This window comes from Cyclospora cayetanensis, unplaced genomic scaffold, assembly GCF_002999335.1.
Source record: "Cyclospora cayetanensis isolate NF1_C8 unplaced genomic scaffold, CcayRef3 CcayRef3_contig_21, whole genome shotgun sequence".
In the NCBI taxonomy this organism is placed as follows: domain Eukaryota; phylum Apicomplexa; class Conoidasida; order Eucoccidiorida; family Eimeriidae; genus Cyclospora; species Cyclospora cayetanensis.
Genome location: NW_020312159.1, coordinates 216,259 through 239,891, shown reverse-complemented (window position 1 = coordinate 239,891; position 23,633 = coordinate 216,259). Strand labels below are relative to the sequence as shown.

At 51.4% G+C, this 23,633-nt stretch overlaps 3 protein-coding genes across 3 annotated transcripts; 2 read left to right on the top strand and 1 right to left on the bottom strand.

Annotated features, from left to right (window-relative positions):
* The first annotated feature begins 7,961 nt into the window (after positions 1–7,961).
* On the top strand, positions 7,962–10,829 carry LOC34619031 (probable bifunctional SAT/APS kinase). The gene is made up of 7 exons (XM_026337904.1): positions 7,962–8,128; positions 8,304–8,469; positions 8,635–9,359; positions 9,476–9,810; positions 10,025–10,178; positions 10,299–10,429; positions 10,573–10,829. The coding sequence occupies exons 1-7, from the start codon at positions 7,962–7,964 to the stop codon at positions 10,827–10,829; spliced, it is 1,935 nt and encodes a 644-aa protein (XP_026193689.1).
* Positions 10,830–11,755: 926 nt separating this feature from the next.
* Positions 11,756–13,418, bottom strand: LOC34619032 (anamorsin homolog). Its single transcript, XM_026337903.1, has 6 exons — positions 13,137–13,418; positions 12,750–12,916; positions 12,517–12,629; positions 12,247–12,383; positions 12,105–12,150; positions 11,756–11,931 (listed from the first exon to the last, which is right to left on the bottom strand). Exons 1-6 carry the CDS (start codon positions 13,416–13,418, stop codon positions 11,756–11,758), a joined length of 921 nt encoding a protein of 306 aa, XP_026193688.1.
* Positions 13,419–14,310: 892 nt separating this feature from the next.
* LOC34619034 lies at positions 14,311–20,580 on the top strand. Its single transcript, XM_026337902.1, has 13 exons — positions 14,311–14,650; positions 14,847–15,659; positions 15,909–16,012; positions 16,411–16,497; positions 16,851–17,059; positions 17,278–17,442; positions 17,663–17,733; positions 17,950–18,062; positions 18,531–18,608; positions 18,837–18,904; positions 19,306–19,547; positions 19,650–19,806; positions 20,415–20,580. The coding sequence occupies exons 1-13, from the start codon at positions 14,311–14,313 to the stop codon at positions 20,578–20,580; spliced, it is 2,613 nt and encodes an 870-aa protein (XP_026193687.1).
* Positions 20,581–23,633: the final 3,053 nt, after the last annotated feature.

Here is a 23,633-nt window from a genome sequence, read left to right as displayed (position 1 = left end):
GGACACATTTCCTCCAATGTATTTGGACGATATACAGCTACACATAGCCACATGTGTTTGTGGCAATGATCTGCAGTGTGTGTGGCAAGTGCGACAATTGTCTGAGGAGGGCATGGTACTATTTCACTTAACTCGCTAAATGTACGGCCGTTCTGCTGATGAACGGCTTCGAACAAAGCTAGGAAGAAAAAAGCTGCGCACGTTTTATCACTAAATCCAGAGCACGCACTTTTTTACGAATATCAAAAACATTTCCCATAACCATATGTTGCCAACATGGGTGGACGAGAAGCAGCCATCCAGTACGTCGGCCTTTGGCCTCGCCAACATTCCACTTCTCAGCCTTCATGAGCATTGCTTTCGCGGATGCATTTTCTAGGATATCGCTGAAATCTTTCGTTAGCTTTCGGGCTGCAAAAATCTATTAGTGATGTGAAATGTTCCACTTCGTCACTCTCAGCAAAGTGTTGTGGCATGGCATGTATGCGAAACATCCGTCTCCTCCCGCATAGTAAGATCCAAAGACAAGGCGCAAAACTGCTCATATTGACGTGCATTGTCTCTGTCACATCCTTGATGGTGTGCCCCCTTGTGTCAATGTGAATGCAAATTGTGAGCAGACGAGCATGCGCTTTCGTTTACAGGTCATGGCGTTTTATCTGAGGTCGCCGTGGGGGGACATATTTAACTCCAGATTCAATACCTACGAAAGAATATGTTAATTCTTTTCAAAAAATCCACCCCTCCATGCCAACCCCCCACAGCTTCCCCGAAAAGAATGGAGAAAGCCAGCTAGGGTGCACGTAGCTGAACTCCGAGCACTCCCAGCTAGATGCACATAGCATCTCGTGCATACGCAGATAGCAATGCCTCTATCTTGTATTGGGCTAACAGCACCCTGCAAAAATTGGGACTCACGAAGGGACAGACCAATTAGTCACTTCTTTACAGACTGCTGGTAAACTATGACTGGTAGACTAGAAACTGTGTAAGGCTATCCTAGCCCGGTACTACACAGTCCATCAAGTATAAGTGCCACCACTTGGTCAGTGCGACCGTTCTTACATCTTTTGATCCCTTGGTGGATGGTAAGCCCCAAACTAATATCCTCAGGAGCTACTGTACTGCATGTCTCCCGGCTGCGTGATTTAAAGTAATAGCTTCGTCGCCCTTCCCCCCCGCCAAAAAGCTGGGGAGAACAGCTAGGCTTATTTAAAAGCCTTGTGTCCCTTTTGGACTCTCCTTATTGAGCTTAGTGTGCGCCCATGCTATTAGATGTGACATGCTCCAGCTCAACGATATTCTGACTCACCACAGAATCGTTGTTGATAACTCCCTGAATCTCTGTATAAATGCTTGCAGGCACACACTAAAAGTGGCTCAAAGTCACGTTCCTATTCATCCCGACAGCTTATCTGTCCACAATGTGTGGAAGCAAAAGTGAGCAATTGGAACTCGTTTATATCGTAAGGCATCGTGCAGCCATTCGTGAGATTACATTTTTATCCGTGTGTTTTGACTCCACATCCTGCGGTATATTGAGGCATGTAGCGAATGTGTGTCTCCCTGATGTAGGAATTCATTCATGTATCAGGTGCCGTTAGGACGTGCCAGCCAGGATCTATAAGCTGCGTGAAGCTACCGTTTTCTGGTCCCTTGAGACTGCCGTTTGCCACTACGCCTGGCTTGTGACGCAGACTCAGTTCTTTTCGATTGCCTAGCGTGTGTGCGAAATACACGAAAATATCCTAGCAGTCATGTAGCTGGATTAGAATAGCCACAATAACCCAGGTTCGATTCCGCATTACACATGCCTTAAATGGAGCCATTTTCCAAGTGAATGCTTAGAGCGATATATGCATTATACTTTGTAGAGCATCAAGAAGACAGGACTGCTTCAACAGCTCGCAATAGTCATCACTGCTCAGGATGATTCCTTGTGCCTGCGAAAATCAGGTACAGTTTCATCAGAGAAGTACAGTGAAATTTTCTAAAAGCTGGTGGCACGCTGCGCTGAGTGCTGCGGGCTGAGCTACACTTCGACACAATTTACTGCACTAATGATCCCAAACAGAAAATTAGTAAAAGCATGACCAATTCATTTCCTTACATTTTATTCACTGCAGAGTATTATTATCTCGATAGAAGACACAATGTCGTCTGCATGTGCGCTAGATGCTACATGCATGTTAGCTGCGATACTTGGAATGCTTGGAGGGCACAGCTACGCGCAACTTAGCTGTCCCTCTCCCCTCATGTTGGGACCTTCGAGAGGCGTGAGCAGGGGAAGGCGAGAGATCTTTTGAAGCCACTCAATCACTGTCTTCTAAGTTCGTAGTAATGAGCCTAGAGGTAATATACTTCCTACCATGACTGATGGAGATTTACAGTTGGTAGCACTACAAGGTTCGATCCAGCTGTTCCCTGCTCATCAATTGCTTGTTGATACGCTGAGAGATGAGGGTTCCCTAATGCACTTGCCTGGTATCGACCAGGCTTGTCGTTAGTATAGTAATTTGAAACATTTCAGCAACGGGCTGGGGCAATAGTTCCTCTAGCGATGGAAGTAGATTGTGGAACATTGCCTGTTGAGGAGGCAGGGCCCGGCCTGCAGGTTGATGCGCGCGCACTAGCTCCACATCTCGTACAAAGGCATGGATCGTGATGAATGCTTTGATGCATGATCGGTTAGTCCTACTTTGGGCCAGTGCACCATGACGCGATCCCGTGTGTGCCGCGGGTGACCTGCCGGAAGGCGGGCATGCAACCCAGCTGCGCGCTGTGGAGTGTTTACTGGGAAGGAACAGTGTATAGTCTTCTCAACAACCATCACTTTATCTACGATGTGAAGGCTTGTGCCAGCACCTCATCAAGGTGACGTAGAGTCTCAATGCAGACCTCAGCAGCGCAGTCGTAGAAGATTATTCTGAACATGCATCCCATCCTAGTGGCTCTGCTGCAGGTTCTGTGGTAGAAAATTCGATTGCACTTTCGGCTGAGGAACAGACAGAATGGGCAAATATCAAGGAGGAGCCTGTGAATAAACTAGCTAAGGACGTGCTATCAGCAGGTTGGGCCCCTACTAGTCGTCCAAAGTATCGTGTGGACCTACTACCAGGGTCAGCTGACAAGCTATGTTTCGCTATACCGAAACCCACCAGAGCATGAAGGGGAGAATGAGAGACAGGCGAATAGCTTGTGGAATTAGGCAACATGCAAGAATCGACCAGGGCTTGTGAGCATGACCCCATGTTGGTACTGAGCGAGGACTGAAGCTAAGGCTATGCGTAAACTTGAAGGCCCTGAACAACATTCCCATGATCAAAAGCTCCCAGCGCCTCATCTTGGTGGGTTGTCTGGCGGATATCACAGGTTGACAGCCCACTTGACATTTGAACTCAAAGATCTTTCTTGTGAATCCCCATTCACCCCTGCGACAGGCACATGGCGGAGCATCGCGCTAGCATTTGAATACTCGAGCATACGGATATGCTCTGTGCCACAGCTAATCTGAAAGTGCAAGTGATGTGAAACATTAATGAGGCTTTCAAGGAGGGGTCTTTGGCTGTTTACTTGCGGCGTCTAGTCTTTTAGCCGAAAAGTTTGAGAGCACCTACAGGACCTAGAGCCTGCGCTTCGGCTATGGTAGACACGCATTGATTTGTGACGTTGTGAAAGTGTGTTTCAATTATACCAATTGTCTTTCCGAGATTTTATGTTTCATCTGTATAAATTGAGCCACATTAGGCAAAAACTCAAGCAATCGAGGCGTGGCCCCTCTACGCACCAGCAAGGACGCTACAACGTTTTGTGGGATTGCACCTTATTGAAATACCATTCCTAGATGTGATTGGAAGGCTGTCTTTTCCACTTCTTCCTTTAAAAATCACAGTGTGTGGCCTGAACAGAGGAGGATATCGCGCAGCAAAAACGCTTTTCGGCTGTTTCACAGCGCTTCTATTACTTGTGCTGTTTGACAATAATCGTCAGTTCTTCCTAAAAACCCATGCAGGTAATGTACTGGTGGGTGCTCTGCTTTCCCAACAGCATACAGGCTCTCTAAAACACCAAATTATTGCCTGTTATTCTAATCACTTGCAAAAACAGAGCAGCGGTATCACGTGCGGGGAACTAGGCTCCATGTGGTGTGACAAGGCGTCAACAGTGCCTGTGCACTTTTGATATGGGTGCCATTTGCTGTTCAGACCGATCATAAGCTTTTGTTGCACTTCAAATTTTCAGCACTTTGATAATTGGAGAGTATTTCGGTGGCTTGGGCACCTTCTGCATTTCGACTTTGCATTGGGGTCTAGTGAGGGCATGACCATCGCTGTTGCCACGCTTTGTTGCGACACCGCAACCATTCGCCATGCCGCAGTGCAGGCAATATCTGTTGATTCAAGAAATCTGTCAAAACTTTTTGACTGCTATGCTCGCGACACCTACGCATCCGCCATTATTACCACTGTACAGACTGGCGAAAGGGTGAAAGACTGCCACGTTGATGATGGCCTGCTGTGGTCTACAACAAAGCGGGGGCTCCATCGCCCTACGTCCTAATTTCGCACCGCAGTGCCTGTGCACAAAGCGCATGACCGGGTTATCTCGGGACACAATGGAATGCACAATACAAGATCGGAATTCTCATGCTCCTTCTGGTGGCCTGCAATGTGCCTCCAAAGGGGAGCAGGTACTGTCATGCGCAAATTGTGAGCAGCTGGAGCCGCTCAAAGCCTCCAAATCTGGACTTCTGGCTTCTGGAAGGAATTAGACTAATCTGAATGTAGACTTATGGGCTGCATCATCGAAACATAAGGGTAAGAATACCATCTAAGTCGTGACAACAAACAGCGAATCTGCCCATTTCATCCTATGCTCCACCTGAATCACGGTTCTCTAACTCGCTCAACCATTTTCAACTCATCTGACAGCTACATGGATTCTTCAGGAAAAACACCAAGGAAATGGATCAGAATTTTGTTGGTGGTTCCTGGTATGCATTTATAAGCTGTCTACACATTTACAATGAAATAAGTACTGCTAACCACCGACAGATAAATAGGCTGAGCGCACCAGCCACACACTTGTGCAGTATTTGCGACGCCTTACTCATTAACCCAGTATACTGGCTGAGCTTTTCCCCTATGTGGAGTACGTCTATATAAGGTAGTTCTTTAGCCTCCCTGCTGCTCACCTACATCTTTGGTATACATTGAGAAGCCACTCTCCCTTCCAGCCTTAACATGGTGTTCCAAAATCGGCCGTCACCCTTAGGACCAAGGGGATTCAGAGAAGAGTTGACAAGTGTAGGCGAGCGTATGAGCAAAGTGAAGGCGAGGAAAACACGGAATTATGATAAGCGGCGCTTACCTGTGTATTGTGAGCCTGGAGCTTTGGTCCTGTTGGATCGTCAGGCTTTACAAGGTACATTAGAAGAAGACCAGATGGAGAATTTCGCTGCTGGGTGGCTAGGACTACTTGCGATCCTCTCACGAATCAAGGATGTTTCTTGCTCTATTGACTTTCCTGGAATTTGATGGTGCCAAAAACTGATCCGTACTGACTTCCAAAGAAAGTTTCAAAAATCCCTAAATTGTTTGCGGAGCTTGCTGCGTAGACCAGTGACTCGCGTAAAGGCCGGATCTTCACACGGAGCCGGAAAGGTGCTGGATTCTGAGTAGTGAGCGCCGAGAACACACAAGGAAGATTCCTAGTGAGGTGGGTAACCCTCGGTGGCTGATGGCAGTGAGGCTGTGGGCTTCGTTGCCTGTGGGAGAATAAGTGTCTCCGTTTGGCTAGTAAAGCTAGTAACCGTCGATGCAAGTCTTCGCGTTGCTTGGTAATTGTCCTTTTACAGTGCGCGTTCTGTCTGAAAGAGCCATCTTCATCTACGGGTATTGCTTGAAAAGTTGCCTTCTATTGTTGTGTAGGTGTTCTTCACTCAGACCTATGCGCAGGATCACAAGGTATGTTGTGTCCACATTCCTCCTTATGCCTTTTTTCTGGGCTTTGAAACTTGTCTTTTGCAGTTGTCGGCAGTGGTTATAACAAGATATTGTCCAACGAGACCCAAAGGCAGAGCTGAACTACTCTACGCTTTAGATTCCTTCACAGATTTTCCTTGTCTGCTATTTTGTGGCAGCTGAAATCTTCCAGTGCTTTGATGCAACGGGCCACCGCGCCTCCTCGGTCGTGTCGGTTTGGTCATTTTCCCTCTGTTCGCTAGTGAGTGTCTTTTTTCCTTCAACTTCACTAAGGCGGCCAATGCACAAATTTTCTTATTTGTACTGTTCTCGCTTATCCGCATGGCTGGAGAGCGGGAAAAGGATGGAAACTCTTTCGTTGCTTTGCACGTAGTTGGTACTGATGCACAGAAAAGAAACAGGATGGCGTGTGTTGTGAAATGGGTGAGGGATGATGTGGCGGGTGAAGCCTTACATACATACTTTCTAATACATTAAGTACTTACTCGAGAATTATTTCAAAACTGACCAATTGGCTTGCGCGTGGGCACATGTTATTGAGTGCAGAGTAGCACTAGCTTGATGCAATAAGATGGGATGTTATCTGCCTGCTCGCTAGATGCTATCTGCATTTTGCTATGCGTGCTTGGGGTACTTAGAGGGTGCAGCTACGCGCACCGTAGTTGTCCTTCTCTCCCCATGTTGGGAAATCTGAGAGGCGTGGACAGGGAAAGGTAGAAGATCTTTTGAAAGCATTCGACAACCTCTCAAGTTTGTAGTCAGCCTGGATTAAAGTGCCTCCCTGATGGAGACCTCAGATGGAGCGTTACCCTGTGCAGCACATATCAGATTATATGAAATGGCTCAGAGTATCCGATCATGTCTAGTTAAGCTTGGACATGAGTAGAGAGAGGTCTGCACACCGACAACTACTAATATTTTGGTCTATTTTGCTACTATGCTACATACAGACTACTCTTGTGGTGCTGAAATTTGCATCGCACCTATCGCATTCCCGGAGAAGAATTCTCATGATACAAAGGGAACAAATAAAAGTCAGGCCCTAATTGTGTTTATCAGGAATCTTAAAAAGCCGCCTAAAAAACCTTTCACAGGTTATGGATCTTCACACGGAAAACTCACGACGAGCGCTATAATGGTTGCTGAGGCCATCCAACAAAGTAGCATGCACTGAGATGCATCTTTCGTCGGAATTTTCCTGTGTCTTGCTCTAAGATCCATAGCACTTGCTCTCTCCAAAAGAAAGCAGTATAGCTTTAGCTCCTTAATCTGATCACCTATACCCCCGATTTTACCGATGTGTGGTGACCTGGCCTTAAATTCCTGTACAATTGTCTGAACAAAAATAAGGTTTCCAAAGTGTGCATTACACTCGATCCAATTCAATTATCACACCTTTCATCATGAGAGAAAAATTGAGTAGCTTTTCCATTATTAAGGCTTGTCGTCGGTTTCTGATCGCGTGCTGTGGCCATAAGGCAGAGGGCAATGCTCATGCTGCCAGCTTCACAGTCGGACCAATTTATGATCAGCGAATTCATGAAATACTTCTAAGGCGCAGCTTAATATGAATTTTCGTTCTTGTTGTGGCCTGTCGTCTGCGTGTTTCTGGGCTGTAGCAACTGTCGGTGTGCAGCGAGACAGCCTGGCCTCCTGTCTCTGGGAGGGCGAGGCAACAGCCACCCCACGTCGTGCAGACTCTCGGAATGACGTCAGTCAGATTCCTTGTTTAATTGAAATTGCCTTGATCTATAGAGATTGTATATTTCATCCTTAATTAGTCCTGATTACTGATTCAGATTGTGGGAGAGCACCCTTCTTTACTGCTCCCCACCTGAGGCACTCTCCCTGGCTCTCAACAAACCCCAAGGTAATCGAGTTTAAATGGGAAATTCAGCCCAACTTTCCCCGCTTGTAGCTTTGAAAAGGTGTTTCTGAGGGTATTTATCCACCTCTGGTCTTGATCTGTGCAGAAAAATGGCAGCTCCTGCCGAGCAGACTACCCAACAAGGGGCCCAGCCCGTTACTGTCGCGCTCCCGTCGGATTGGACTGTCAACGAAAGGCAAATGTGTGACCTTGAGATGATAATTAATGGAGCCTTTGCTCCGCTTCAGGGCTTCATGTGCATATCCGATTACCAAAGGTGGGGAGCACCAGTCCCGTACTCTAAATATCCTTGTATATCGCAGCGAACGGTTCCTCAAAAGGCCAACGACTAATGAAACTAAGTTGCTCTTCTTCAGCTTGGGGTGTAGCTTGATATGTACGAAAGCTCATATACACCGCATGTGTGATTCGCTTGCGATTTCGGCGTGCAGCGTTTTAGACAAAATGACCCTGTCCAACGGCGAGGTTTTCTCCCTACCAGTTGTGCTGGCAATTCCAAAGTCCTGCTGTGGTGAAACCACAGCAACTAACGTATACTGGATGAACTCTTCGCCCACATTCGGCAAACAACATGGCCGTATGATGCTACGTGATGCCGTGAGCTTTGTATATTTGAATACACCAGTGCCAAATTCTTTGTTTTAGAGGGCTTTACAGGTTCGGGGCTTTCAGCCCACTTTTAAAAATATATCTGCGCGTTAAGCTCTAAGGAGTGGACAAGTGGTGTTATGGCGCTATTTGTCTTTGACTTTTTGACTGCAGGTTGGAACTGTAATCGCCCACCTAGAGGTTGAGAGCGTCTACCTCCCAGACCTGGAAGAGGAAATGCAGAAAGTGCTCGGGACCACTGACTCCAACCATCCTTATGTAAAATACTTGCTTGATAATCACAAAGACTGTTACTATGTGGGTGGCAAGGTTACTCCAGTGAACCCCATTACGCATTTCAACTTTGAGCAGTACCGTATATCTCCAGCCGTTTGCAAGGAGATGATAACAGAGAAGAAATACGACGTTGTAGTGGGATTTCAAACGCGCAATCCGCTACACAAGTGTCATTACGAGCTGATTAAGCATGCTCTACAACGGGCAGCTAACGACGAGAAGAAAAGGCCAATGCTGCTGCTGAGTCCTGTTGTTGGCCCAACCCAGCCAGGTGATGTGCCGTACTACCTTAGAGCGCGGTGCTATGAGCACATCATCCATCATTTCTTGCAGGATGAGGACTGCAAATTTACACACCTTTGTCCGACAACAACAACCACCCCTGACCGAAGCCCTACTAACAGCCAGCAGGGGCACAGTGTGGACTGGGCACGCAGCAGCAACAATTCAAGCAATGCAATACTTGTGCTCATTCCTTTGGCCATGAGGATGGCTGGCCCAAGGGAATGCGTCTTGCACGCACGCATCCGCAAGAATTACGGCTGTACTCATTTCATAGTTGGACGAGACCACGCAGGACCCTCAACAAGAAAGAAAGACGGGTAAAGCATATTTCAAGAACATATACGACTTGATAATTAAGATCGGTGCATTTATGTTAGAGACAGCTCCTTACTGTCAATGCCCAGATATTCTGTGCGTGATGCGAACAAACTAGGACACCCTTCTATGGCCCGTATGAAGCACATACGCTTCTCGCGTCGGTCTCTGAGAAGCTCGGTATCACCCCCATCTTCGGTGAGGAGATGATTCACGTTGGGGAGAAGCACGGGGGATATATCCCTGCCGGGAAGCTTGAAGAAATCCGAAAGACTCACCCCAACGTAACAGTTAACACCATCTCTGGCACTCAGTTCCGCAAGCTTTTGGTCTCGCGGGCCCCCATTCCAGAGTGGTTTTCCTTTTCTGACGTTATCGGGGAGCTACAGCAGTTCTACAAACAAAATCACGAACGGGGGCTTTGCGTATACTTCACAGGTCTTCCCTGCTCAGGTAATTAAACGGATGGACGCCAAGGCTAGTAGCCGCTTTACCTGTTGATTCTTATACTCTTCTGCATGCCCATTTCACCTGGCAACCTGTAGTAGCTCGCATTGTCTTGAGGGTTTGTTGGCAGCTCATGTTTCAATGGCAGACATTCTGAGGTTGCAGACTGGCAAATGATATTATCTGTACTCCAGAAACCTGACTCCTGCGCCTCTGACAGGCAAGAGCACTCTGGCAAACGCCCTGGAGGCCACTATTCTCGAGAACCGCAACGAGAAGAGAAAAGTGACCCTCTTGGATGCCGATGTTGTTCGCCAGCACCTTTCAAAGGGCCTTGGATTCAGTCGCGAAGATCGCAGGCAAGGTTTTGTAGTGTGAACAAGAACAAGAGTTAGCTGCATCGTTGAAGCTGTAGTTGATACCGGCAATCCATACCTCCTAGTGTAGAGCATGGAGACACCGCACAGGCATATGCTTGGGGCTTTGTGGCGCAGCACGAATGTCCGCCGTATTGGATACATTGCTAGTGAAATCACAAAACATGGCGGCATTTGCATTGTGGCTAACATCGCTCCGTACACCTGCGATCGCGAGTTCAATCGCAAGCTTATCGAGCAAGAAGGCGGTAGGTTCAAAGGGGAAACACCATATTTGCAGATACAACCCCAAGTTCTATAAGGTGCAGTTTTTAGCAATACCATGCGTCATATTTTTCCCTTGCATCCATCGCATCTTCCGCTTTCGGTATATGTTCCGCTGAATGTCCAGGTGTTTACGTTGAAGTGTACGTGTGCACGCCTTTATCGGTGTGCGAGGAGCGCGACATAAAACATTTGTACAAGAAGGCGCGTCAGGGCATTATCAAGCAGTTCACGGGGGTTTCAGACCCGTACGAGGCACCTGAACGCGCCGAGCTGACAATTGACTCCAGTTCTGACGTTAAGGCGAAGGCTGCACAAGTCCATCAGTATCTCAAGGACCAGGGATACATCTTGTCAGCACATCCGATATCCAAAAGCTGTTAACACTGATTGTGACACTGGCAATAGAAATAAGGTGCCAGGGGCCCTCGGCACCGTGAGAGCCACATGTTGCATTGCACGTGGCGACAGCAATTGAATAGCGAAGCTATGAACAACTTTAGTTCCATAAATGGCGGTCAATAATAGTGTTGTCCGAATACTGAATCGCAGTCAAATGTGGATGGAGGCGCAGCAATGGTACCTTCCATAGCACAGCTGACTGCTGAACGTCAACTGCATCCAAGGCTCATTGGTTTTGGATGTAGCATGAGTACCGGGTGAAGACGCCAAGAAGTATGGCGAGGTGCGCTTGCGTCATGAGTGGTGACCGCAGCATGAAGGCATCTGAAGTCTCTCGGCAGATATTTTTGTCGGCTGTACGAACGTAACTCGTGTTCTGCCTGTAGTTCCTTTCTTTGCTGACGATGCTCCCTAGTGCAAGTGAAATTGGGTCAGCACCAGGTGGTCCTTCACTTATACTCAGCCACTTCCTACGAAGCACGACCACATTATTAATCATAAAAGCATCGGGGCAGAAGGAGTTACGCAGCCTGTCGGCTTTTAGCTGCCACACTAATGGAGCTGATGAACGGAAATCGCGTCACCTTATAAAAGGCGCACCGGGAAAGATCCCTTTTCTTCTCCAGCGTAATCCAAACGTGCGCAATCATTAATGCCCAGGCACAACTAGGGGCAAGACCTACAGAGTCTAGCCACGTTTATGATTAATTCTAGCTTCAATGGTTTTAGCTTGATGCTAGCATTTCTTAGACGGCAACAGGTTAAAAACCCCAAAATTGAGCTGAGGAGTCCCTACGGTGGCTATAGCCAAACAGCTTCCAGGCGACCACTATCTTGTGAAAACATGGGAAAACCCTCAGCTGCTTGCTCGTCCACGCTTAGTGACGAGTGCGCATGTGGGGGAGAGATCAACAGTCGTCATCAAGAGACGCTAGAACAACCTTATTACTGCCCTTAGTTATGCTGATCCCCGCTGCTGCTGCGTCTGAGGCTGTCTCAGCAGCGTTGGGAGCACCAAGGGTCTCTGCAAGCCGCGCCGCTGCCGAGAGGTCCACCTTCTCCCCAGGACGGAAGGCAGGGAGGCCTGCGCACCGCGTTTAACAAGCAAAGACCATCTCTGCATGTTCTGATGAGGCCCAGCTCTACCTATCATCCATAGCAAGCAACCCCTTATTAGCACGAAAGGTGGCCCTGTAATAATCTAGTTTTACGCCGAGCCCTTACTCAGAAGCCAATGCCCTTTTGGTGTCATCTCACCTTTATATGGACAGCCTGCACATCTGAAGGCGTCTCCCAGGTAGCACTACGCAAAGGAAAGCACACAGCAAGCGATCCAAGAAAGATGGCTAGTACAAACGGATGGATCACTCAAGATCGCAATCCAGAGGTGCTTGCTTACATTTCCACACGAACTCCGGACAGCGCCCGTCTCAAGCTGCTTCTTAAATGCCTCTTTGTCTGCCGCCTCTTCCGCCTCCTTCCGTCCGCATGTGCAGTTAGCGCAGGCCTTAGGGCGCGATGCGCAGTCGCTGCGGCCTGAGGAAGCAGCAAGCGCATGTCCAACCTCCACCCTATTTGCTGAAGGCGCATGCTGCGAGACCCCAAGATCCTGCACCTGTGAAGGCGATGCTACTACTATCTAAAACACAAACCAAGCAAAGCCGCTCACCCTTGCCAAGTGGCTGGTAAGTCTGGCTAAGGTCTACTAGGGAGTCCTCGTCGACAAGGTTAGCCACTGCAGACTCCCCTACAGCAGCAGATGCCCCCACCGCCCATAGGGGCCTTCGCCAAGCACCCTGAACGCAAAGGAGCACACATCAGCTCCCAAGACCACACCCATAAGGCCCTCATACAATGCAGAAACAGTAGTGTCGTTACGCAGATAGTGACAAGGAAAGACACAGAGCGAGAGGCATTGGAGCTTTGTTGGTTGGCTTTCGGGTTACGGCTCTTACAACGCGAAGGCCTGGGTGTTTTTCTGCGGCCTGTAGCAGGGCAGGGGGCATCTCTTGATCGTCTACAGAAATGAATCCTGCATAGAGGAAGCTCTTGCCCAAGGCGACCAGGGCCTGCGAATTAAAAATGTGGTGGGCACGCACCCGGAAAGTATGCAATACAGTGAGAAGATTGGAATGCCGCGAAGCTCGTGTGGAATGCCTAACCAAAAAAAACTGGTCAGATGTGCCCCGTGTGCTAATCTACGGAGATCCCTTCGGGGGGCCCTGAATGGCCTCTACACTCCCTCTAGGGCCCCCAAAAGTGATCGGTGGATTGGCTCGCCGGCAATACCTCGAAAGCGTCTGCGCCCTCGGCGGCAACAAGTAGAAGGCCGTTAGCTTTCAAGAGAGAAAGCAGTCTGGAGGCAGCCGCGGCAGTAGTCTCTTTGTGGACCGTCTGTAGGTACACCCAAACGCTCTCTCTGGGGGGATAATCTGCCTGGGCTGCGTTCCCAAGGAACTGGGGGAGAGAAACAACCAGGGGGTTTCCCCCTGCAGCTTCCCTCAAGAGCACTTCCGCAGGCTGACCCTCCGCCGAAGAGAGCAGGAGGGGAAGTCTTGCCTCTGCCGCCATCATGCAAAAAAAGAAGTCGAAATAACGAAATTCGGGCGGAAACGAGGCGCAAAAGGAGTAAAGAGGGGGAGGGAGGGGGGAAAGCACTAAAAGGCTCCCGCAGACAAGTATGGAACGGGCTTCCGCTTGAAAGGCTCAACGTGGGAAGGAGAGAAAGGGAGTTTCAATGCCTGTATCCTGGAAGTTCGGCAAGGGGGGCCGTTTGCTGTGTGAACCTGCGAGAGGAACACTGCGTTAAACCCCAAACGAGGCACCAAGAACTGTGCAAGGAATCTCCTTATTAGGCAGCGCCAAAGCAGCTGACTGCAGATAGAGAAGGAGGGAAGGGTAAGACTAAGGTAAAGTACAGCATTTACAATGTACAGCCGTCTCTGAAGCCCCAATGGGACGCTGTGGTGCCTGCTAGAGCGTTGCAGAGCACCGGCGGCAGTATGTGCTGCCAGTACAGCGGCAGCATTGACAGCAGCCTTAGCAGAAAGAGCCCCTGTTTCTTCCCCTTTTCTTCTACTTCAGGGTCTCTTCGTGTTACAAAGCGCGCTAGAGTCTCCTTGCGCCAAATTCTTTCTAGTAAGAGGGCATTTCCACTGGGGCCCCTCGGTGTTGCCCCAGGCCCCCGGTATGCTGGCACAGTAGTCTGGCGACTAAGTCCTTCCCTTGCCCCTCAAAGCTCACTGTGCTGCCAAATCGGCATTTCGCCTCTTGCCGTGTGTCTGTACACTGCACCTGGCAGGCGCGTACGGGGCCCTCCGGGGGCCCCCTCCCGTCGGGTGTAAACGCTGTTGTCAGGAACAAGTATGCAGCACGGCGACTCCAGCCATAAGAGACAACCCTAGTCTGTACCTGGCGGCCTGCGGAGTCTTGTCTGCCCTCCCTCCTGGTGGCTGAGACGAAGATGGGAGCTTCCAGCCAATCGCACACCCCAGCTTCACCAGTTCGGAGCGGCAACAAAGGCTTGGCTTCTGATAAGGGCCCTAGGCGCCACGGCTTCTGTGGCAGATGGCGTTCTCTGGGGGCGCTCACGCTGCTGTTGCAGCTGCTACAGCAGGATGCGAGTGGCATTGTGTGCGAGATCGACGCCAAGGACGGCTTAGACGCGGCCATAGCCTCAGCGGCAGCCGTAGCCTCAGACAAGCAGCAACTGATGCACATGCTGCCTCTGTGCCGCGTCCCCTACCTCGTCAACTCTCAGCTCCCTCCCAAGGATGTTCCTCACGTCGGGATGGAAAAAGGAGGTACGTCCATTCCGCGACTGCGGGTGCGCTTGGGGTGATGATGAGGTCCCTGTTTGTTTTAGGCGTCTGCAGTCTTTTGAATGACTGCCTTCGCCACCACGCCGCGTGCTCGGTGAGCTCTCTGAATGTGTTATGTGCCGGGGAGAAGGCTTGCCACTTCTTAGGCACGCGCTGCTGCGATTGGCTTGCTCAACAGGCACGGTCACTATAGACCTGCGCCTACTCCCCTCCAATTACAAGAACAACTTGCCTTCTAGGGCCCCCCGCTACCCGAAAGCATTTCCGAAGGCGCCCCCTCAGCATGGCGAGACGCCCTCGAGGGGCAGCTACGAGGCCTTTCAGCTGCAGCAGCAAGAACTGTCTCACCGACAGGCCCACTTGCGCTACGCCGAAGAACTGAGCAGCGGCACCCCACCTAATGGGGGCTCCATGAAGCCTCCGCCTACGACTATGCTGCTGCACACCGGAGCGGACGAGGGGCCCCTGGCAGCACTGTCGTCAACTTTCCCTCTGTTGGCGCATGCGGGGCGACGCCTGTCCCACATTTTGACCTCAGCGCAAGAGGAGGCGGCGCTCCAGCAGCCTCCCGAGGAGCAGCAGAAGTCTCTTTTGAGCAGTCTGTCGGGTGTCTCAACAGCTGCAAAGATTGCGCTCGAGGGCCTCTTGGGAGCGTCTGCAAGGGGCTTTGGGGCTAGGGGGCCTCCTTTGCTGCTGTCGTCGCTTTCGAGTTCTGCCAGCACCCCGCATGCCGCTTCTGTCACCACCTCTGCTGCTGCTCCCGATGCTGAGCCGAGCGCTGCTGTCTCCTCAAGAACGGCCGCCGATGTGGCGAAGCTGTCTGAGGGAGCTCCAGCCGCAGCAGCAGCCGCAAAAGCAGCGGCAGCAGCAGAGGCAGCGGCTGACGTCTTCAGAGTGCCCACGACTCGCATGACACGAAGGCGAGACTGCAGCCGACAGCTGCGAAAAGGACTTGTTGGCTGCCCAGAGTGGGAGCGGGAACGGCCCTCTGGTATGCGCAATTCTCAAGCTCGCGAGACAATTTTTGGCGCCAGCAGTCGTACCCAGGCCAGCGGCGGTCTAGGGGGCTTGGCTCCGTTTTCTTGCCTTTATCTATTTGCTCTGCTTGCTTTAGAAGCGCACCAAAGGGAGGGAGAAAGGGAGGGAAGTCTTTCTGCTCCTCGCCTGTGGGCCCCCCACCCCCATTCCACAACGTGGAAGGAACGCGATGGGAGAGTCTTCTGCGCATGCGATTCTGCAGCTGTCCGTCAGCTCGCCAAGGTGGACGCAGAGGAAGCCCTGCAGGAGGACTTGGTGCACTCTGTCAACAATACCTCTCTGTTGCTCCTAGACCACGCTCAGCTTGTATGACTGAGCAGCAGCCGCGGCGGGGGATGGAGTGGCGGCGGGTTGAGAGTTTGCCATACGACTTCACGTAGTGCCACCCTTTCGGAATGCGATTCGGGAGGGGTTCCCTTAGAATATACATGTGCATATGTGTGTGCATGGGTGTGTATATTATGTGTGTGCATGGGTGTGTATATTGTGTGTGTGCATAGGTGTATATATTCTGTGTGTGCATAGGTGTGTGTATTATGTGTGTGCATAGGTGTGTGTATTATGTGTGTGCATAGGTGTATATATTCTGTGTGTGCATAGGTGTGTATATTATGTGTGTGCATAGGTGTGTATATTATGTGTGTGCATAGGTGTGTATATTATGTGTGTGCCTGTGTCTGTATTTGTGTGCCATGTGTGTGCAGTACTTTCTGGAAACTCATGAGTCGTGGCTGCCTTCGTTCACTGCCGAGGACGGGCTCGTCCTGAACAGCTACATGCCCTCCATGATGGTAAAACACACAGGCGCTTCCTGGCCGTTTGCTGTTTCCGTCTCGTTATATGGAGGTCAAGAAGGGGGGGAGGATTTGTCTGAGGAGGGGCTCTGAGGGCGAAGAGGGTCTCTAGCCTGTATCGCCGTGATCTCTGTGCATGGAGGAGTTTTTGTACAGGATTGGGGTTTAGAGCACGGTCCTGCGCACCTATCGGGATGCAACGTGCTTCCTGGCGCATGCCAAGTGTCATACAGGCGTATTAAGGGCCTCGAGCTCATCTTGTCACAGCTTCCCGCTTTTGTGTACCCACCTGGGGTGCTACCTGCATTTTCCCAAATACATTTGCGTGTGCAACGCGGCCTGTGCTTCAGCAACTACCTTTCACGGGCCCTAGTCTACAGGCCACAATCACCATCCCTCGCAAGGACCGCTACGCCCTAGTTTTGCTGAATGCCGATGGCTTGGATCTCAAGCTCTATGGAACCGTGTCTTTTTACGGCCCAACACAGCACCACCTCTCTCTTGAGCAGAAATATTTGCCGGAAACGGTTGCAGGTCTCATGGTGCTCAACCTGATCGCGTACGTCAGCAAACAGCGCTGTGCGCTTTACACACTGCATGCGCCCTAGATAATGCCTAGCCCGCAGGGTAGAGAGTGCCTTGCGCCTTCGCCTTGTGATAGAGGCTCCTTCATGTTCAACGCGAAAGCTTCTTGCAAAGCTGGAGAAAAAAGCGGAGCGATAGCTCGGTTTTTCGAGGCGCAAGTGATCTGATCGCGTGACGGCTGCTTCTCTGCAGAGCGTGCACCTTGGGGGTCGTCCAGCTTACCAAATGGAGAGGACAGAATCTGTTTGTTACTATGTTGTTTATGGTCAACTTCTCGCTCGCGGCTCTGGCCTTTGGCCTTGATTGGAAACAAGCAGCCATCGTAGAGGCCACTGGACGCCGCCCGGCAGCTCTCTGGTAAGGCTGCAATCCAGTGTGCTGTATATGGCTGTCCCCTTGCATGCACCCCGCATTTCAGGCGTATGCTTCGGAGACTTGTTTCGCGGGATTGGGTTTTGCAGGGCCTTAGAGGCAGGCACGGGGCGGTGCAGTTGCCCACACAAGTCCGTCGTTCGAGGGTGTAGCGGGGGTTCGAATGTGCTCTGCACGGGGGCTGGGTGGTTCGTTTTTCCTCCAGGGTTGCCTCTCGTCTGATGCGGAAGTTGCAGGATGTTTCGCAGCTGCTGGTGTTTATATTCATTTCGTTGGGTAAGAGCAGTGGCGTATGAAAGCAGGTAGATTCAGGAGGGGTCTCCTGTGGCCAACGGAGTCACCCCACAGGCCCTGTGTCTCTCGATGTCTTGCCTTTTCCCTGGAGGCTACGAGCAGCAGCATAGCCACGGCAGCTGCAGGTTCTTGGTCGCCAGAGCTCGAGGTCGAAGGGCTTGGGGTGTTGCATGCTCGTGTGCAACTGTGGATATGCAGGATTTCGCATTGTGCGGCAGCGGCTTTCTCGACTCGAGATTCAGTTTATCGCAGGCCTCGCCGTTATCTCGCTGTACCTGGGTGTCTTTGAGGTGCTCCTCGGAGGCTTTCAGGCAAGTTTGAAACGCCTAATGCAAAAGCACGTGTATTACGGGCCGTGCGTGGTTTGCTGATCACCCGGGAGGCACCGCGTGGGGTGGCGCTATTAGCGCTAGTGATGTGGTCCTGTGTGGGTGGATCATTGTGTATATATACATTTGTTTCCGCGTGGCGCAACAATGCACAGCAGGACTCTATTTTTGCATTTGCATGCACTCACAGGGAGTTGCTGGGGCAGATGCGTGTGCCTTCAGCAAACTGAGTGGCGCGTAAACAATTCAACGAGCAGTATTTTTCTGAATGTGTTTCATGCTTCTATTTGTCGTGCATTCGGGCATCGCTGTGTCTCTCTTGGCAAGCGTACATATTCGTGTACCGCGTTCGCATGGCGAGTTTTCAAAGAGGAAACATCCAGAACAGGGTGCTTGTTTGAGATCTCGGCTGTACATACACCCCGTGCAGGCGATGCTCGTGTGCTGCAGGAGACTCGGTACATCTTTCATGCTGCAGGCTACGTGCGAGTCCTTATTGCGGTGCATTCAAACATCGTCGTGCTGCATGTGAGGGGCGGATACACGCCGGGATTGTGGGATGTTATCGAATTCAGCGTTTAGGCCTGCGCTCTCGAACCTAGCAGTAAACACCGAGCAATATGGTGGTGGACAATCGCTTCGTCAACATTGGCTTTGGGGTGTTGGGGGGGTTCTTAGGAGTCCCCTCCCCCCTCCCGCTCTCCCCCTTGCACCAAAGCTCCTCATTTGCTTGTGGATGTGCACTCGCTTCTGCAGAACCAGATAGCAGACTCAAGCCTAACTCCTGCCGTGGCCAGCCTGTACCCCAAATTGGCAGCATATCAGTGAGGACGTCGTTGCTGTGGCAATTAGTCCTCGAATGCGTCCCCTAAGCATCAAGCCCCCAACTGGCCCCACACCCTATCAATGCCCCTCGCAAAAATCGCCCGTTCGTAGCGTGGGGCTTTGCATGCAGTTGGCTCTGCATGAGACAGCAGAAGCAGAAATCATTAAGACCTGGTGGACCGGCTGTAGATATCCGTCCCCAGATATCGACAATTTACCCATGCTGCCCACCTGACAACGGCACCATTTGCCAGCAGGCGGGGTCTTGCCCATTTTTCCTTCCTTTCACATCATATATTTCTCTTAAGATGCTTCAGCCGTCACCTTGGCCTAAGTGCCCGATGCTGCATGAAACAAAACCCGACCAGGGCGAATGTTTTTGGCTCCTCTGTGTCTTCAGGCGGTTCCGGTGGATCTTCTTTGCGTTTTTGCTAAAGCCCGTCTTCTCTGTGTTCTTCAAAGTCACCTTCCTCGGCCCAATCTACGAGCAGCTTCTCTCCTGGGACGAATGGATTTTCGTTATCTTCGAGAACGGCACGGACCTTCTAGTACTCGCAGCGGTGAGCGCTCATGGACTGGGGAAAGGGAAGCGGGGAGGTGTTCTCTGTTTAGCAGCCTACCCATCGGCACGCACCAGCCAAGGCTGTGGCCCTCACGTTGGCTCCAGTTCGCGGCAACAGAGCGCTCCTGCAGAGCAGAGGGTTTTACAGAGGCGCTAGGGTGTCCAGTGATGGCGCTGCGGAGAGGCAGCGTGGGATTGTTGGGCAGGAAGCGTCACCCAGGAGGCTTTAGCAGTGCAAGGCGATGCGAATGTGCACGAGAGGGCGCCTCAACGATTAGAGGAACATGCAGAGGCGCAAGCAGGTGTTTTTATACCTTCAGAGGATGTACGCAGAGAGCAGCGCTTTATGTGGTCGGTCTCGGCGTTCCTGCTGTTTGCACTTTGCAGCTCTGCTGGGATTTCTGCCCCCCGCGGTCATTCAAAGTGCTGCAGGTGCGTCTAGGCTTGGGCACCCCCCATCCCCCCCTGCCACGTGTATTCGGGGAGCTGATGCTGCATTGGTCTGCAGATTGAGCTGTCTACGTAGCGAGATGCGCGGGGAGACAGTCCCCTTAATTTTTCTGTATCCGAGTGCCTGTTGTATCCGCCGTGGATTTCGCCGCATGCTCTGTGCATGCACATGCCATTGTAGCTTCCATTGGTCGCTGTTTGAGGATGTGCTGTTTGCAGCTCGTGGTCCCGAATTCGGGGGATGCGACAGGGGAGCAGCCGGAGAGGGAGCTGGTTTGGGATGACTGAGGGCTCGAGTATACGTACGCATACAATCCGCAGCCCTTCTAACCACTAGGCTGTTTCTCTGCTCCAGCGCTTCTTCTGCGCACTCAATCCCATTTGACCACTAGGGTCGGTGAGCGGCGACGAAACCGGCAGCGCAGGGCGCAATTGCATGGTATAGCTGCACGCATTCGCGGGAGGATGAGAAGGCTATGGAGAAGCTCACAGGGCAGTTTGTCTATCGTAGTATCGGTCTTGCAGTTGAGTAGAACGCTCACAGGGGAACTGTTACAACAAACAGGGCAAAAGCACTATGATGCCCCTCGCCGATCTCATCCCTTCAAACAACTCGTAAATGTAGGATTTGGGTTTAGTGTAGCGGGTGAGGGAGACTGGTGAGCTAAACATCGGACGGGAGCTGGGGGAGTTGGAACTTTGAGAAAATAGGTGCTTTCCTGCCGTGCACCCTCTGCCCTGAACCTTCCTAGGCTCAAGCGGCTATCTGCCTTAGCTCGACCCCGCTGCAAATCGCGCAGACTCGGGAAATCCCTGCGATTTTCGGGCATCTCACCATCCCACGACAGTTGCTGAATTACCTCTACATTATATACACACACACACACAAACACATACCAAACAACAAACAAACAAACAAACAGCGCGCCGCACGGCGACATGCTTGGTGCCCTAGGTAGTCGCCAAGTGGCTGCTTTTCATAGAGTTCACCCTTGAGAAGCTGTCTCTACCTGTTCCAAATAGAACATACGACGGTGAGGGTGTTTCCGTCATGAGCCATGTGGGGGTAGGACGAATGTGCTCCACCACCACCGGCTGTGTCGTGGAGCCCCTAGAAAGCCATTTGTTGTACCCCCGCCAGTCGGAGGGCTTGCCTGGCGCAGTCCGCTCCTATCTGCAGACCTAGAGAAGCGGTGCCAGTGTGGCAACCGCATGCAACCTGCCAAATCGGGGGACAGTGCACAAGCAGTGCAGCAATGTGGCAGCAGCTGCTGACCCTGCTTCCGGAGCTGCACGCCAGAATGGCAGGAAGCTGCACGGGCAGCTGTTGCAGCGGCCTCCAAACCTAGCAGGGGGCCCACCAGGGTGCAACAGCCCCCACGCTTAGCTGTTTCCAGCCCTGAGGGGGAAAGACGACCAAACAGACCATAGCAGAGGCTGCCGCTGAGTCATCGCAAGGTGGCAAGATCTTTTCAAGAGATTTACCCGGGATGGCAAAGGCAAGAGGGACACAGGGGAAGCTCTTGGAGGCAAGGGCAGGAAGCAAAGGTGGAACCGGATTTGTAAGGCGGTACAGTGGCCCAAGGCACTGTTGCTGTGTGAGCAGAAACGAACGCAACAGAGGAGTACGTCCGTCCAATTAAAGGCTCTAGCAGCCAGCTGAAGACAAAAAAACATACTCGGACCAGACAGGTGAGACCCTCCAAAACAGCGCTGCTGCAGCAAGGGCACTATACATACACGCACACACACTTCTCCATAGGCATACACACAACATGAGGGCCTACTAAGCATGGTGGTGCTCGAGTTAAGCAGAAACTCGTAGAACTCGCAGTGCTGTGGAGATTTAGACATTTTAGGCGAAGGAGATGCTCCTGCGCGGTGTAGATGTTTAGAGGCGAGGCATCACATGACGGTAGGGACACCACAAATGCAACAGTAGTGGCAACCAGAGGGGCAAGGAGGGAAGGCGCAACCTCTTTCTAAGGACGAAAATGCATGCGCAGGGAGGGACGACAAAAGCCGGCAAACTAGCGACGAGAGAACAAGGCATATATGAAACTCCAGCAATATATACAGGCAGGCACGCTCGAAGCCCGCAGGACAAAACAAAGAGTAATAGGTAGTTGGTCAAGGACCAAGGCTTGAGTAGCAGGTAAGGTGGCGGTTTGGAGCGGCGCGACAGGTTACCTGCAGATACGCGGGAGATCGATTGTTAGCCGTATATTCGCTACCGTGCGTCTTAGGGGCCTCTGGAAGGGTGTGCTCTTACCGGAGGGCATAAAGCGAATTTTGCAAACTTTGGTCACTTTTCACAATAGCCGAATTTCCCATAAGGGAGACAATGTCTTTCTAGCACCACCTCTTGCATCAGCAGCCCTCCTGGATTACTCTAGCAACCACTGCCCCCTCTAATCAACGACTGCAACCTTACGGACCCGTCTGAAAGTTCCAGTGTCGTCCTATAGAGGGCCCGATTGCAACATAGGATTGCAGCCTTTAGGACTGGCCATGCCTCAAGGGAATCTTCTCATTCTGTACCCCAGGGGGCCTCACTACTTCAGCTGCATGCTAACGGTGCAATCCCAGACCTAAAAGCGAGCCCCTGTTGTGGGCGGCCGCCATTTCTGCAAGGCCTTTGCTGTTTACCAAACCTCAGCAGCAAGCTTGTGGGAACTCTTTGAAGGATTGCATGTGCACAGCCAGGATTTATAGGTCAGCGGCTTTGCATATGCGAGCAGCCGCTGACCAAGTGAGATGACGCAATATTCTGTCTTCTCCAAGCGTAGACACTGCACACGCGTAGCACCGGCGGCCCGTGTGCAACGTTGCACGAATACCTTGCACGCATCACTGCTATCGAGGAGGGATTTGAGGGCCGTCGAAATGGCAAGGACCATCAGCACTGGGCAACAAGCCTCCTTTACTCCGAGGAAGACCTCTTCCTCTTCGAAGTGTCCTGAAGGTGCATGCTGCTATAGAGCCTCCACAACACTTCCAAACAGGACCCCCACGTTGCTCACAGCAACACCCCGGAGCACTAGCATTTGTTTCTCTTGATAAGAAGCTGGTAGAGCTAGTGGAGGAAGCGGCCACTTTTCTGGAAGCCTGCCGCAAGACGCCCCTCCATTGCGCGAGATCCCCAGCAAGAAGCAGATGAGCGCTGAGGCCTTCTGACGTATACTTCTTGGCTGCAGCAGGCTGCCTGTCTCCCCAAACTAGTGACAACTAGCTACCTGCTCTGCGTTTGGCCGAGCCAGCATGGGGTTGAATGGTTGACTCCTAGTCTGTCCAAAAAGCGCTATTGTTTTTGTCCTTTTGCGTTCAGGTGCTTTGTCTGCCTAGGATGAGTTCGTGCACAAAGATCAAGCCTCAGCTGCACTATGTCCGCCTGCACCTCCTTCCAGAAAGCCACCGGCGTCCCTGAATAACGGCCTTATCATCTTGCCATCGTCTGTTTCGCTGTCTTAGGCGATCTTTTGTCCTCTTCTGCACGTGAGGAGAGTTGCCGCTAATTAATGCAGCAGAGGCACCATCTCCGCCGCTGTTGCCCGAGTGCAGCAGCTCTTCCCTGAAGCCTCTCTAGAAGAGCTTGATCCAGTGCCCTCGTTTCAACGCTGCATGAGTAGCTGCTGCCTGCTTCGCCTCATCCACTAGGGCCAAGTAAACGTAAGCGCGTGTCTCCGGTCTTGCTGCAGCTGCGAGGCATATTTTAT